We start from the raw sequence: 16887 nt of genomic DNA, 5'->3' as shown, positions 1-16887 counted from the left end.
TATTTGTAAAAATTTACTACGTAGTAAGGAATTGCCGTATATTATTGATTTTTTTTTCATGTTTATGTGTTAGAAAGTGTGCCTTGATGGTTGGGCTAACACGTGCATGTCTTTTTTTTTTATCTGAGATGCCGTATATTAGAATGTTGGGCATTTTTCCGCGAGTGCCCCTTTTTATTTGTTTTGCATTTTTTTGCTTAGTCATGTTACCGTAAGGAATTGGCAAGTAGTGTCGCAAAACTTATATTTTTATAGTGTTGGAAAGTGTTTCTAGATGATCTGGCTACCCATGCCTATTTTTTTTTTAGCCAGATATGGCGTATATATAAGTATGTGTTCGATTTTCCTGTGATTGCCATTTTTTCGTTTTTTCCCATTTCTTTCAAAATTACTACGTACTAAGGAACTATCACAGAGTAATATTTCATTTATATGTTTATTTGTCGGAAAATGTGCCTTGATGGTTTGCCTAGCACGTGGCTGAAATTTTGTTTTTCTGAAATGCCGTATATTAGAATGGCCATTTTTCCACGAGTGCCCCTTTTTATTTGTTTTGCATTTTTTTGCTTAGTCATGTTACCGTAAGGAATTGGCAAGTAGTGTCGCAAAACTTATAATTTTATAGTGTTGGAAAGTGTTTCTAGATGATCTGGCTACCCATGCCTATCTTCTTTTTTTAGCCAGATATGGCGTATATATAGGTATGTGTTCGATTTTCCTGTGATTGCCATTTTTTCGTTTTTTCCCATTTCTTTCAAAATTACTACGTACTAAGGAACTATCACAGAGTAATTATTCATTTAGATGTTTATTTGTCGGAAAATGTGCCTTGATGGTTTGCCTAGCACGTGGCTGAATTTTTTTTTTCTGAAATGCCGTATATTAGAATGTTAGCCATTTTTCCGCGAGTGCCCCTTTTTATTTGTTTTGCATTTTTTTGCTTAGTCATGTTACCGTAAGGAATTGGCAAGTAGTGTCGCAAAACTTATATTTTATAGTGTTGGAAAGTGTTTCTAGATGATCTGGCTACCCATGCCTATCTTTTTTTTAGCCAGATATGGCGTATATATAGGTATGTGTTCGATTTTCCGGTGATTGCCATTTTTTCGTTTTTTCCCAATTCTTTCAAAATTACTACGTACTAAGGAACTATCACAGAGTAATGATTCCTCTAGATGTTTATTTGTCAGAAAATTTTGTTTACTTTTTTTTTGATTGAATATCATCAAATTTTTTTAGCTAAAATATTATATTGTTTTACATTTTTTTTTTTTTTTGGATTTTATTTCCCTTCAAAAAAATTTTTTTGGGTCAGAATTTTAATTTTATAGTCGTAAAATAATCGACAATTATCCAGCAACCCACCATACAATTTTTATGCATATCCAATAATAATTAGATTAGTAAATAACACCTTGAAATTGACATACCCTTCCTACATTTCAAGTGGCAGATTAGGGAGTCTGAGTCAGTGTGGTTGGCGGCCATTTTGTGGACATATCCGAAGCGTAAGCTGCCCTATCTATATATATTCTTGTTCCCTATAGAATTTGTGATATTTTGGTATATTTTTACCTGCATAAATATCATATTATATATTAAATATATGTATTTTTTTACGAAATTTCTAAGTACTCAAAAAATTACCTTTAGATATGGCCCTTGATATAAATGTAATTTACAAAATAATGAAGATTTTTTTACATATTTCTATTTTAGGATAACATATGTTTATTCCCTAAAAAAATTAGCCACTTCCTATTTCATTTGGGTACCCAAAAAAATTCATGAAATTTGGACAAATTCTTTTGGCCAAAAAAAGTTACCCTTTTTTTCTCATTTCAGATCTTCACCTCCATGGGTCTGACTTCATCCAAAATACATCAAGATGTGTCCTAAACATTCAAGAATCAATTCCTAAAAGGATTTGTGTATATATGTATAAACTTTTTTTTTATGAATTTTTATGTCAGGTCTTTTTTTTTTCTACTTAATTTTTTAAAATATTTATAATAAATAGTTTTTCTGCAGATGAGTAGTATTTATCTTTACAGTTGTTTTAAGCATTCATTGAAGTTTTTTTTGGCAAAAGAAAAAAGGAGGTTACTGCAAAAACTGATTTTTCAAGAATTTTTTTTGGCGTCGGGGTCGTTCGCGTCCGAGTATACCCTTAAAGGGGTGTCCGAGGAGCGTACCTATCCAGGGTTAAGAAGAGTAAGTTAAAGGACTAGGTAATGCATCAACTGTATTGTCCTGATCAGTTCTTCTAGGAGAGATTCCAATTGTGTTTGACATGAATTAGAAGCCCGGTAAGCCTTAGCTAGTGCAATGCATTTTAAAACTAGGCAGTTGGAAGGGATATCATCATTTACCGATATTCTAAAATTATGTGAACTACTGTATATATTTGTCTGTATTACAAGGGGGCGGAGGGAAGAAGGATCAACTTCTCTATTGGACTTAGGGCTAAGATCTAAGTCAGAGTAGGTTAGGATGGGAAGCCCAATCATATTTGGAACAGGAGATACAGAATCGTTTTATATAGGTATTAAGTTGGCAAGGGCACCAGCCACCCGCTGAGATACTACCACTAGAGAGTTATTGGATCCTTTGACTGGGCAGACAGTACTACATTGGATCCCTTTCTCTGGTTATGGCTCTATTTTTTCTTTGCCTACACATACACCGAATAGTCTGGGTAATTCTTTACTTTTCCTCCGTCCTCATACACCTGACAGCATTGAGATTAACAAACAATTCCTCTTAGCTCAAGGGGTACCTACTACAATGTAATTGTTCAGTGGCTACTTCCCTCTTGTAAGTAACTCTCCATTCAACATGACATTTAACCTCTCACCATCTTCTCTTCTTGTACATCTCATAACCTTACTCTTACCCACATTAACTCTCAACTTCCTTCTCTCACACACCCTTCCAAATTCTGTCAATAATCGGCCAAACTTCTCTTCCGCGTCTGCAACCAGTACAGTATCATCTGCAAACAACAACTGATTTACCTCCCATTCATGGTCATTCTCGTCTACCAGTTTCAATCCTCGTCCAAGCACTCGAACGTTCACCTCTCTCACCACTCCATCAACATACAAGTTAAACAACCACGGTGACATCACACATCCCTGTCTCAGCCCCACTCTCACTGGAAACCAATTGCTCACTTCATTTCCTATCCTAACACATGCTTTAATACCTTTGTAGAAACTTTTCACTTCTTGCAACAACCTTCCACCAACTCCATATAACCTCATCACATTCCACATTGCTTCCCTATCACCTCTATCATACGCTTTTTCCAGATCCATAAACGTAACATACACATCCTTACCTTTTGCTAAATATTTCTTGCATATCTGCCTAACTGTAAAAATCTGATTCATACAAACCCTACCTCTTCTAAAACCACCCTGTACTTCTAAGATTGCATTCTCTGTTTTATCCTTAATCCTATTAATCAGTACTCTACCATACACTTTTCCAACTACACTCAACAAACTAATACCCCTTGAATTACAACACTCATGCACATCCCCCTTCCCCTTATGTAATGGTACAATACACGCACAAACCCAATCTACTGGTACCATTGACAACACAAAACACATATTAAACAATCTCACCAACCATTCAAGTAGTCACACCCCCTTCCTTTAACATCTCAGCTCTCACACCATCCATACCAGATGCTTTTCCTACTCTCGTTTCATCTAGTACTCTCCTCACTTCCTCTCTTGTAATTTCTCTTTCATTCTCATCTCCCATCACCGGCACCTCAACACCTGCAACAGCAATTATATCTACCTCCCTATTATCCTCAACATTCAGTAAACTTTCAAAATATTCCGCCCACCTTTTCCTTGCATCCTCTCCTTTTAACAACCTTCCATTTCCATCTTTCACTGTCTCTTCAATTCTTGAACCAGCCTTCCTTACTCTCTTCACTTCTTTCCAAAACTTCTTCTTATTCTCTTCATATGAATGACCCAATTCCTGACCCCCACTCAGGTCAGCTGCCCTCTTTGCCTCACTTACCATGCGCTTTACTTCCACATTTTTCTCTCTATATCTTTCATACTTCTCTACACTATTACTCTGCGGAAATTCTTCAAAAGCCCTCTTTTTCTCTTCCACTTTTACCTTCACTCCTTCATTCTACCATTCACTGCCCTTCCTCATGCTGCCTCCAACAAACTTCTTGCCACACACATCACTTGCAATCCCAACAAAATTTTCTTTACTAACTTCCACTCCTCCTCTAAATTACCAGTTTCTCTCACTTTCACTCCGTCATATGCCATTTTTAACTTTTCTTGATATTTACTTTTTACCCCCGGTTTTATTAGCTCGTCAACCCTCACTAGTTCCCTTTTACATCCACCTACTCTATTCCCCCACTCTTTTAATACAACTAATTTTCCTTCCACCAAAAAATGATCAGACATACCGTTAGCCATATCCCTAAATACGTGCACGTCTTTCAATCTTCCAAACATTCTTTTAGTTATCAACACATAATCCATTAATACCCTTTCTACTACTCTTCCATTTGCCACTCTTACCCATGTATACTTGTTTTTATCTTTCTTTTTGAAAAAGCTAGAACTTATCACCATCTCTTGCTCAACACACATATCTACCAGTCTCTCACCACTCTCATTTTCACCTGGTACGCCATACTTCCCATGACGCCTTCTACCTCTCCAGCGCCCACTCTAGCATTTAAGTTACCCATGACAACTACATAATTCCTTCTGTCCAGTCCTTTTACACACCTAGTTAATTCATTCCAGAACTCATTCCTCTCTTCTTCACTTTTCTCACAACCTGGCCCATACCCACTGACAAAAGCCCAACATTCCCTACCCAACCTAACCCTTACCCACATTAACCCAGATGATATCTCCTTCCATTCCACTACTTTACCTGTCATCCATTCCCTCAGCAATCAAGCCACACCTTCTCTTGCTCTTCCCCTTTCAATCCCAGACACTACCAGACATTTCCCCAAACATCACTTCACTTTTCCCTTTTATCTTTGTCTCACACAAAGCCAAGATATCCATCCTTCTATTCCTAAACATACTTCCAATCTCACATCTTTTACTGCATCCGCGCACATTCAAACACCCCAAAACTAGAGTGCGGGGAGCGGTCACTCTCGCCCCAGCTCCACCTCTTTGATGTCTCACAGGATTATAATACAGGAGAGGGGATTCCCAGTCCCCTCGTCCCGTCCCTTTTAGTCGCCTCTTACGACACGCAGGGATACGTTAGCGCTATTCTAATTGTTTTTATGCCCCCGCGGAATAATAATTATAATACTGTAATAATAATAATAATAATAATAATAATAATAATAATGATAATAATGATAATAATGATAATAATAATAATAATAATAATATGGTATTTGTATTGCTATAAGAAAAAATCTATTGAATAAACATGGAAAAAAAATTCAGAATATAGTGGGAAAAAAATTGAGATTTAATCCCATCAGTTTCCACCCAGACATCTGATTTCTCACTTTGTCGTTCACCACTACCAACATCAATATGACTAGGCAAAGGGGTAGAAACCTACACAGAGATTTCCATTGATTTATTCTCATTTTTTTCCTTTATGTTTTACATCCCAATCACATGTTCTTTTGAACAATAACTTGACATGATCTGCCAAAAACATATTGAAACAATCAGCATATTCCAAACATCTAAGATTTAAATAAAATAGGTAACCCATACAAATGACATAGAGTGATGGGGATTTTTTTCCCTTAAATAATACCTTGTTCACACTGCATTTCATACACAAACGTATTTTTAAAATTAGAGGAAGACATACCTGCTAACCTTGCTCTAAATTTTGCCAAAAAGGGGAATATGGCTGACTAAAAAATGTAAACGAAATGATGGAGTTTCAGACATCGATGTTGGTACAGTAGAAAAGAATGAAGTACTTAATGTGATGGCACTACCAGGTTCTATCTTCCTCTTTATGGGAGGAAAATAAGGGAGAAACACTTTTCAATTTCAGTTTTAAGGTTGAAAAGCTTGCACACCAAGGCTTGTAGCCCATAGGCTTGCAGGTATAAATCATCAAAATAATATCACTTTTAGGAAAAAAATATATAGCATCATGATCCAAAGGGTCATCAATTATTTTTAAGCCTAAATTTATGCAAATAAGGTCCTCTATTGCTGATAAAAATTTCAAGATCAAAGCATAAAGTGAAAATTAACCCAGCCAGCCCCATCATTTAGAAGGATGGATTCTTGCTTGAGAAAAAAAATTTCACTTGATGACTACTCTAATCTGGAAATAATTCATCTATAAATGCAGTTAAATACATAAATTTAGCATAACACTCATGAACTAAATAGGTAATAGTCATTAATAAAAAGTACAGATAAAATACAGAATAAGAGCAACAAAAAATTTAAACGACAGGCCACATGAAAAGCATCATCAATTTAAAAGATAATAATAAAGTATCAAGATATTTGCAAATTATGAATTGTGTAATTTCAAGAAGGCTCGAACAGCTTGAGAAGATGACGTTCCATCACCAGCTGAACTGTTGAGTAAAAAAGCCTAATATTAACCTTCCTTATTGCTATCTAAGAGCACAACACCACTCAAATATAAATGTAAGTTTTTTTACTAATTTGCAACAAATATTCACTCCTAATTTTCAATCGATTATTAATTTTAAGGGATAAAAATCACCAAAATCCACATGTTTTATTAGTTAATGCAATAAAATGGAAATATGGTTTTAAAGTACCAAATCTATTTATTAATTAACAATGTGCCAAATTATTACCAAAATATAAAAGCAACACAATATATTTTCTATTTTGTAATCTACTGCAAAACTCTGTGGCACAATAATTACACTAGTCCAAGTGTTTCAGTATTAAATTTTCTAAAAATTTCAACGCTACTGTAATAAGGTTTCATGACACCTAAATTTTTCTTCCAAGTATCAAAACACTGTTAATAATGTATTTCAGGAAACAAGAAATAGAATTGAGCATGTATATAATATACGAAATAAAATTATGAGAAAATAATGGAACTTTTTAAGAAAAAAATTTGATGAAACTAAAATCTATTATTTCCATGCTTACACTAAAAAAAAAATAGAATCCTAATAATGTGGTATTATAAACTTAATGACCTTGTTACAAAAATTAAAATGAAGATGGATAAAATTATTTTCTTTACTTCCAATTACAGTACTTCATGAGATCGCTATACAACCATCAAGTTGCAATGTACTGAAAGGTTATTTTTAGAAAAGGAAATTATCAAACACTGAGTTGAAATAGACTCTTGTAGAATTGACCCTTCTAAATTAGAGAGGAAATTATATAATGTAAAATAATGAAAAATTATCAGAAAATACATATAAATCTGCTATATATAGTACTGCCATCTAAATATTATTCCTTATGTGTGTTCCTTAAAAATGTTAAAATCCTAAAAAGAGAAATTCTCAGAATCCATTAAACTGTCATAGTTTTCTGATAGAAACAAAAATCTTTTTGTCTTTTGAAAACTCTGCAGAGAAAAATATATCCTATAATTAAAATTGTATCACACTTACTGGCGTTGGGAACTACTATCTCAAGAAGAGTACAAAGTAAAATCCCATGGGTCAACCTTGTATGACCAATTTCCAATCTTGCTAAAAGTACTTCAATTCTTATTCTTTCTGGTCTGATTATTCCATGGAGAGATGGTTGGTTTGATTTGTTTCAATTCATCAATTACTGATTCATCGTTTACACATGCATCAGTATGTCATTTTCTTACTATAAAATACTTTACTGTAGTTACATAATCTCTAACTGGGAGTTTAACTCCAAGTTGTGGAAATTTACTGCTGATTTAGCAGCAGAATCTGTTATGGAGTTTTTTAATTTGTAATACCAGTTGGCTTTTGTGAATGTCACCTCTGAGGGTTCCATCCCTTTCCAAATAAAAAAGAATTATATTAAGATTTAGCCTACCTACAATTGTTTTAATTATATTAATAGATAACAAAATGGCTCATAGTTCAGATGTAGACACTAATGATTCTGTTGGTAATGAGGAAAGACTTATTTTGTCTAAGGAAACTGCAGCACAACCAGCACCTATCAAAGATTTAAAGCCATCAGTATAAATAACAAAGTAACTACCTACCTATCTATTGAATATGCTTCAAGGTATACTGTTTATGGTGATTTGGAGTATAGTTACCTCTTTGATAAATGAAAAAGAGGAAGCATATTATTTTTTCATTATCCAAACTGTACGAAAAACATATTGTTGAATAAGGTTCATCCTGATGTTTGTAGATTACAATAGCCAATTCGCTCTAATTAAAACGGAGGTCCATTCTTATTCATATATACATAACTTAGTTTGAAGATCTTCGTTTGAGAATTGGTGGATAGGGTTTTCAAAGCACTTCGCATCATTATAAAATCTCAGTGTAAGGACAAACATGGCTCCTTGCTTTGACATGAAACTGATATATTCTGAGATCTAATAGCTCAACTACAAAATCTTACGGCTCAAGTGTATGTTGGTTCTAAACACTTCAAAGTACAGTAGATCCAAATCCTAATTCATATATAGGGCTAACATAGTCTATCCTAAATAAGACTAACTAATGAATGAATGATTGATAATTATCTGGCATCATAACAACAATGGTCATTGATGCTGATTGGAGTATGATTAATTGAGAATTAGCACCAAATTAATATTCCAAAATAAACATGGAGTTTTTATGATAAAACAAAGTTTTATGAATACTTACCTGCCAGTTATATATATATAGCTGAGTCTCTGACTTCGGCAGAATTTAATCGAAAATCGCGGCAACCGCCTTGTGGTGGTTGTGTGGTTAGATGGTTAACAACCCTTACAGGGTGGTACCTGGAATCATTCCCATTTTCTGTTCCTCAGATTATCTTTGCCCAACCTGTCTCCTGAGGGGAGGTGGGTGGGCTTTGAAATATATATAACTGCCAGGTAAGTATTCATAAAACTTTGTTTTATCATAAAAACTCCATTTTTATGAATAGTACTTACCTGGCTGTTATATATATATAGCTGATTCACACATTTGGAGGAAGGAAACAGACAGAAAAACATAGTTGGGGAAACAACAAAAGAGTTGTAGGAGAAAAAACACCTTGATTCCTTACCTGCTAAGGTAGCTGACTTCAAAGGTTACTGCCTCTAGAGTCGCTTTCCCTTAGGAGTGTTCAGCCAGGAGTAGACCTGCTACACTGCAAACAACTCAATCGAGTCTGTCAAAGGGGTAGGACCAACAACTTGACTAGACTTCAGAAACTACCTTCGCCCCATATAATAAAAAAGAACTTGCAACCTTACTAAAACTAACCATCTAACTTTGCAGAAATAGATATAAGCTATCTATCTGGACTGAGGGAACCGTACCACAAGACGAGGACCTCAGACAACCATAATAAACACAAACTTATATACATGTACACAAACTAAGGTTGAGTGGGGGTAGTAACTCCTTTGCTTAATACAGAAGCCGCAGCTACGTAAGGGCCCAAGGTATAACACTTGTCATAGTCCACTCTTACCTCTCTGAGGTAATGAGAAGCGAAGACAGAGTTGCTCCTCCAGAACGTTGCGTCCATGATCTGCCTAACTGACATATTTTTCCGGTATGCCAGTGAGGTAGCAATGGCTCTTACTTCGTGAGCCCGTACCTTCAACAGGGCGAAGTTTTCTTCCTCACATAAGAGGTGGGCTTCCCTAATAGTTTCCCTCAGGAAAAAGGACAAAGCGTTCTTTGACGGGGTTTTTTGAGGATCCTTCACCGAACACCATAACGAGTTGGATGCACCCCTCACGTTCTTAGTGTGGGCCAAATAAGCCTTGAGAGCCCTAACCGGGCAGAGGAGGCTTTCCTGTTCCTGACCCACTAGATTCGTGAGGTTAGGGACTTCCAAAGTCCTGGGCCAGGGTTTCGAAGGGTTCTCGTTCTTGGCGAGAAAGTCGAACCTTAAGGCACAAACCGCTCCATCTTGATTGAAGCCTACACGCTTCTTGATTGCCTGGACCTCGCTGACCCTTCTGGCAGTCGCTAGAGTCAAAAGGAAGAGGGTTTTCTTAGTCACATCTTGAAGAGAGGCTTGCAAGATAGGCTCAAATTTCTTGGAGCACAGAAACTTAAACACCACATTCAGGTTCCAAGATGGGGGTCTTAACTGTACCTGCTTCATCATCTCAAAGGACCTAATGAGGTCCTGCAACGTTTATTCTGAGACAACTCTAAGCCTCTATGCCTAAAGACAGTTGAGAGCATGCTCCTGTAACCTTTAATGGTAGAAACAGCCAGCTTAGCATCCTGCCTGATGTACAAAAGAAAGTCTGCAATCTGGCTTAGAGAGGTAGAGGACGAGGAAACCTTGTGCCTCTTGCACCAAGCTCTAAAGGTCTCCCACTTTGACTGGTAGACTCTTTGTGAAGAGATCCTCCTTGCTCTGGCAATAGCTTTCGCCGCTTGTGCCAAAAAGCCTTGAGATCTAACGAGCTTCTCGACAGTCTGAAGGCAGTCAGATTGAGAACGAGGGATTTTTGATGAAATCTCTCGAAGTGGGGTTGTCTGAGAAGATCTGGACTTGGTGGGAGTGTTCTTGGAACGTCCATCAGCATGCCTACCACTTCGGTGAACCATTCCCTTGCAGGCCAGAATGGAGCCACTAGGATCATTCGTCCCGAATCGAGGAGAGCGAATTTTCTGACAACCAGATTGATGATCTTGAACGGGGGAAAGGCATACATGTCCAACCCCGTCCAATCCATCAAGAAGGCGTCCACTGCAACAGTTTCCTCGTCCGGGACTAGGGAGCAGTAGTTGGGGATTTCTTGTTCAAACTGGAGGCGAAAAGGTCTATTACAGGTCTGCCCCACAACTTCCAGAGGCTCTGACAGACATGCGGGTTGAGAGTCCACTCTGTGGGAAGAACTTGTCCCCTCCTGCTGAGCATGTCTGCCCTGATGTTTCTCTGCCCTTGAACAAACCTCGTCAACAGCTGAGTCTTGTTCTCGTTCGCCCAAAGGAGAAGCTCTTTCGCAGTTGTGAACAGAGAGAGGGAGTGAGTTCCCCCTTGCTTCCATATGTACGCGAGAGCTGTGGTGTTGTCGGAATTGATCTCCACAGTCTTTCCTGACACCGAGGTTTTGAAGGCCTTTAACCCTAACAAAATGGCCATCAATTCCTTCCTGTTGATATGCCAACTGATCTGACTCCCTTCCCAAATACCTGAGACCTCTTTGTTCCCTAGTGTTGCTCCCCAGCCTGACTCAGACGCGTCTGAGAATAACACTAGGTCGGGGTTCTTCTTGAACAAGGAGATCCCTTTTCCCGACAGAACTGGGTCCAGCCACCACATCAAAAGATCCTTGATCTTTGTCGGTATGGGAAAAGAAAAAGAGTCCTCCTGGATCTTTCTGTTCCAAACCTTTGCGAGGAAGTGTTGCAGAGGCCTTAGGTGCAGTCTCCCCAATGGGACAAACTGCTCCAGGGAGGATAGAGTTCCCAGCAGACTCATCCACTCCTTCGCTGAGCATTCCTGTTTCTTTAAAAATTCTTTGACTTTGTCTAGGCACCTGGTCTGCCTCTCCTGGGAGGGAGAAGCCCGAAAAAGAACTGAATTCAGAACTATCCCCAAATAGAAAATAGTCTGATTCGGCTCGGTCTGAGATTTCCCCCAGTTGACAATGAGTCCCAGGTCCTGAGTCATCGTATATGTCTTCAGTAGGTCCTCCAGACATTTTTCTTTCGACTGTGATCGGATCAGCCAGTTGTCTAGATAGAAGGATACCCTTATCCCCTCCTGGTGTAACCAGCCTGCCACATTCGCCATTAGTCTGGTGAAAACTTGGGGAGCTGTGCTGAGACCGAAGCAAAGTGCCCTGAATTGGAAGCACTTGCCCTGGAACACAAATCTCAGATATCTCCTTGAAGACGGATGAATGGGGACGTGAAAATAAGCGTCCTGCAGGTCGAGAGATACCATCCAGTCGCCTGGACGAACTGCAGCCAGCACTGACTGAGTCGTCTCCATGGAGAACTTTGTTTTCTCCACGAAGGCGTTCAGAGAGCTGACATCTAGGACTGGTCTCCATCCACCCGAGTTCTTGGGAACCAGAAACAGGCGATTGTAAAAGGCTGGGGAGGTAAGGTCTTGAACTGGCTCTATTGCTCCCTTGACCAACATCTGGTCGACTAGCTCCAGAAGAGCTTCTCGTTTCCCCGCGTCGGTGTACTGAGCCACTAAGGCTAGGGGAGTGTCTGAGAGAGGTGGTTTCTTTAAAAAGGGGATCTTGTAACCTTCCTTGACGACCGAGAGGGACCAGGTGTCCGCCCCTCTCCTTTTCCAAGACTGCCAAAAACGAGACAGTCTTGCCCCTACTGGTGTCTGGAGGACTTCCATCTCATTTTTTGGACCGGGGCCTAAAAGCACCTCTGCTGGTCCTTGGCCCTGACTCTTGTATTCTCCCCCTAAAATCTGCTCTCGAGGAGGTACTGCCCTGAAAGGGCTGTTGAAACTTCTTCTCTTCCGTCTTCAGAGGAGCAGGAGCAACAGGTAAGGTTTTCCTAGCACACCGAGACAAAAGGTCCTGAGTAGCCTTCTGTGCCAGAGAAAGGGAGATATCTCTGACCAGAGCTTCAGGAAAGAGATGACGTGAAAAAAGGGCGTAAAGCAGCTCCGACTTCTGGGCAACAGTCACAGATCTAGAGGTGAAGGAGCACAAAAGGGCCCTCTTCTTTAAGACCCCTGCTGAGAAAAAGGAAGCCAATTCATTCGCCCCATCCCTTAGAGCTTTGTTCATGCAGGACATGATACTCGTCAGGTCCTTCATGTCCTCCAGGAGTTCAGTCTTCCTGGCCAGAGTCCCGAGAGACCAGTCCAGGAAGCTAAAAACCTCGAAAACCCTGAAAATTCCCTTGACGAGGTGATCAAGCTCCGACATGGACCACATCACCTTGGCAGAGTTTAAAGCATGCCTTCTTGCTGAGTCCACAAGAGCAGAGAAGTCACCTTGGGAGGAGGCAGGCACTCCTAACCCCAAAGGTTCCCCTGTCTCATACCACATACCGGCCTTGGAAGCAAGCCGAGATGGTGGGAAAGAAAAGGTGGTCTTGACAGCTTGTCTCCATTCCTTCATCCAATCATCCACCTTAGCGAGAGCTTTCCTGACCGAAATTGAAAGTTTCATTTTGATGAAGGCCAAAGACTTTGTAGCTTTCTTCCTGGTAAATTGAGACTGAGGAGAACGAGGGGCCGAAGGTTGAAATTCCTCCCCATAAAGTTCCAAAAGAGAGCGAGAAAGAACCTTATAATCACTAGTAGAGTCGGCAGGTTTTTCTTCCTCTTCCGAAATATCTTCGAGGTCCTGCTCAAGGATAACATCTTGAAGAGTTGGGCTGCAAGCAGTCTGGCACCGAGAGCTGTTTGTATCCTGGCGCCGAGGGCTGCTAACATCCTGTCGGCGAGAAGCGGTATCGTCACAATGACGAGAAGCGATATCGTCACGATGACGAGAAACGGAATCATCCGGATAAGGCAGGCTGTTTTCGTCCTGAAAAACAGATTTTAAGCGAAGCGAAAAATCTATTTTTGGGTGAGATGGCCATGTCGTCCTGATGGAAGTTCCTAAAGGGTAGCTTCCTTGGGTATATAAAACTACGGCGATATTCCCAGAGAATTTACCTTAAGGTACCCAGAATTCTAACTCCTGGAGCGAATATCCCTAATAAAAGAACCAGGGATATCGCGAAATATCAGAGGACGTATTCTTGACACGCCACATAGCAATCTGCACCCCGAACAGAGTTAACACTTCGAAGGGGTCAATTGGCAAGAAAACGAAAACGAGAAAGAAAAGGAGAGCCGCTCGCAAGGTATCTCTCCTCTCCCTTTTCGTAAGCATGCATTGCGCCGCTCACGGCGCCATCTGTATTCCTTGTAGCGATACACGAGGTGCTACAGATACTGTATGTAGGGAGGGGACCTACAGCCCTTTAAAAGAAAGGGAAGGGCGGGTCCATCAGGACGACATGGCCATCTCACCCAAAAATAGATTTTTTGGGCTCAAGCCATGTCGTCCTGATGGAAGTATACCAGAGCATTACTGTATCTGTGGATTCTCAAAACGTGCCGTACTCCCCGAAGGTATTTCCCGGCCAACTAGACCTAGAGACCCAAGATGTTACCGTCATACATCTTTTCAACTAACCATAGATCATGTTAGTGCTTCCTGCCCCCTACAGGGAAGAGTCCTACTAGACTCTGGAAAAGTCTCGAAGAGTACATATACTGTACCTATGTATGAATAACAGACAAGCCAATATAGTGGTCTCACCCTATATCATGTAAAGCATAGTTTGTAAAGAACCACTGGGTCAATATGAAATATCGACCAGTTCTCCGTTCAATACCGGATTGGACAAAGGTTTATATCCGAGTAGGCGGAAAACTTGCATATCCGCCACCGTCCCCTCAGGGCATGGAGTCCTCCCGCCAAGGGAAAGCATAAACCAATGCAACGAATGCTTGCATAAAGGAACAATCTATTAGAATTATCCCAGATAAATATACATAGAACGTAATGCAAAATTATATCAAATAAATTGACACAGGTGAAGGAGACGCAAGGTTCCCAAGAACTAGTTTATTGACAAACAATAAATAAAACAGGTTAAACAACCATTATATAAATATAAGAGGAGGATAACCAACAAATAAGCATAAGCATGATAGTAAACAGAAACTTGTTTATCTGAAAGAAAAACATTAGCGCCACTTTTAACATACCGAGGTATCAAAATTATAAAAGTCTGTACAGTATTACTAATCAGTTACATTAGCGTTGGAAACGCTCGGCACACATGTCTGCACTTATGCTAGGTTCACCTTTGAAAGTGGAACAGTCAATGTGGGCAACCCAGTACCCTAACACTTAGTTTGTAGAACAGTTCGTAACTACACACTCACCCCGGAATTAATCGTCCCAATTAAATCCACTGTTCCTCGCAGAGTTAAACAGCAGGGTTAACGACGCAACCCACTGCTACCACAGACCTCTTTAGTTGCTCCACTTGCTTCGCATAGTGACGAAAGAACACTCTGGAAGACTTCCAGCCAGTGTATGAACAAAGATGTTCAAAATCCATACAATTAAAGAAATTTAAGGATGAGGCAACTTTCCTCGGATCGTGACCTGCGGGTGTACTGTCTGGATCCGCTCTGCGAATAAAATAGGTGATTTTCGCCCTAAGTTGTTTCAGTGATAAATTTGAGCCTGATGTTTCTCCCCTGAATAGTTGACCACCCCTGAAGTCTGAAGTTCTACGAAGATAGACCTTTAGGCATTCCACTGGACATAGAGATGCATCTTCTTTCAGAGGGCAGATTCTCCAGGGACCCCACCTGTTGGTGGGTAACTCATTCTTGGCGAGAAACGTAGGATCCGGAAACAGGTTCAGTTCTCCCCCATCCAAGAACTGAACACGACTCTCCTCTCTTGAGAGGGCTACAATTTCACTAACCCTGGCCCCCGACGCGAGTGCAAATAGGAAAATAACTTTTTGGGTCAAATCCTTTAAAGCACACTCCTCATTGTTCAACAGTGAAGCGAAATGAAGAACTTTATCTAAAGACCATGAAATGGGCTTTGGAGGTGCTGAAGGTCTGAGCCTAGCACAGGCTTTCGGAATTTTATTAAAAATATCGTTAGCGAGGTCGACCTGGAAGGCATATAAAATGGGTCTTGTCAAAGCAGATTTACACGTTGATATTGTGTTGGCTGCTAACCCTTGACCATGGAGGTGGATGAAGAAAGATAAGCAGAAGTCCGTCGAGATCTTTTGCGGATTCTTCGCCTTGACAAAGGCCACCCATTTCCTCCAAGATGACTCATATTGCCTTCTAGTAGATTTGCACTTACATTCCTCTAGGAAGTCTATACTGTACTGTCTTTTGAAATCCCGAAACGTTTTCTCACCGCTAGGGAGAGAAAATCATGAGCTGCAGGTTCCGGGTTTTCTGTGATGAAGCGCAGACAGTCGACTTCTGGACTCGCTGGGTCAGAACTGGATCTGGTAACGGTAGACACTTCAGCCGTAGTTCCAATGCTAGAGGGAACCACACGCTGTTCGGCCACTTGTGAGCCACTATTGCCGCTACTCCCTTGAAAGATCTCAGTTTGTTGAGGACCCTCAACAGAAGGTTGTGAGGAGGGAACAGGTAAATCCTGGACCATCTGTTCCAGTCGAGGGACATCGCGTCCACTGCTTCCGCCAAGGGATCCTCGTACGGGGACACGTAAAGGGGTAACTTCTTGTTGTCTTTCATCGCAAAGAGGTCTATCTGCAGTTCTGGGACTTGACTCAAGATGAAGGAGAATGATCCTGTGTCTAGGGACCATTCCGACTCTATCGGTGTGAACCTGGATAGAGCGTCCGCTGTCACATTGCGGACTCCTTGAAGGTGAACTGCCGACAGGTACCACTTCTTCTTTTCCGCCAGTCGAAAGATGGCCAACATCACCTGGTTGAGTGGTGGTGACCTCGATCCTTGTCGATTCAAGCATCTCACAATCACCTCGCTGTCCAGCACCAACGTTATGTGGATCGAGCGACGAGGGAAGACTTTCTTCAAGGTAAGGAGTACTGCCATAGCTTCCAGAAAGTTTATGTGAAATGTCTTGAATAGATTGGACCAAGTCCCTTGGGCCTTCTTCCGATGAGAATGACCTCCCCACCCCTCCTTCGAGGCGTCTGTGTGAATAGTCAACGAGGGGGGAGGTGGCTGAAGAAGTACC

The 16887-nt window shown here is 40.4% G+C and overlaps 1 protein-coding gene across 2 annotated transcripts in view; it reads right to left on the bottom strand.

Moving 5' to 3' along the window:
- Window positions 1-5601: 5601 nt before the first annotated feature.
- The window catches only part of LOC137616608 (ankyrin repeat family A protein 2-like), a 106773-nt gene continuing 95487 nt past the window's right edge, over window positions 5602-16887 (bottom strand). For both annotated transcript variants that reach the window (XM_068346509.1, XM_068346510.1), the window contains one exon: window positions 5602-6592. In XM_068346509.1, coding sequence (XP_068202610.1) covers window positions 6543-6592 — 50 coding nt within the window. In that variant the 3' untranslated portion in view covers window positions 5602-6542. The remainder of the gene's footprint in view (window positions 6593-16887) is intronic.

The sequence above is a fragment of the Palaemon carinicauda genome, chromosome 22, assembly GCF_036898095.1.
Source record: "Palaemon carinicauda isolate YSFRI2023 chromosome 22, ASM3689809v2, whole genome shotgun sequence".
Lineage (NCBI taxonomy): Eukaryota > Metazoa > Arthropoda > Malacostraca > Decapoda > Palaemonidae > Palaemon > Palaemon carinicauda.
Note: the sequence above shows the minus strand (reverse complement) of the source record. Positions and strands in the feature narration are given on the sequence as shown.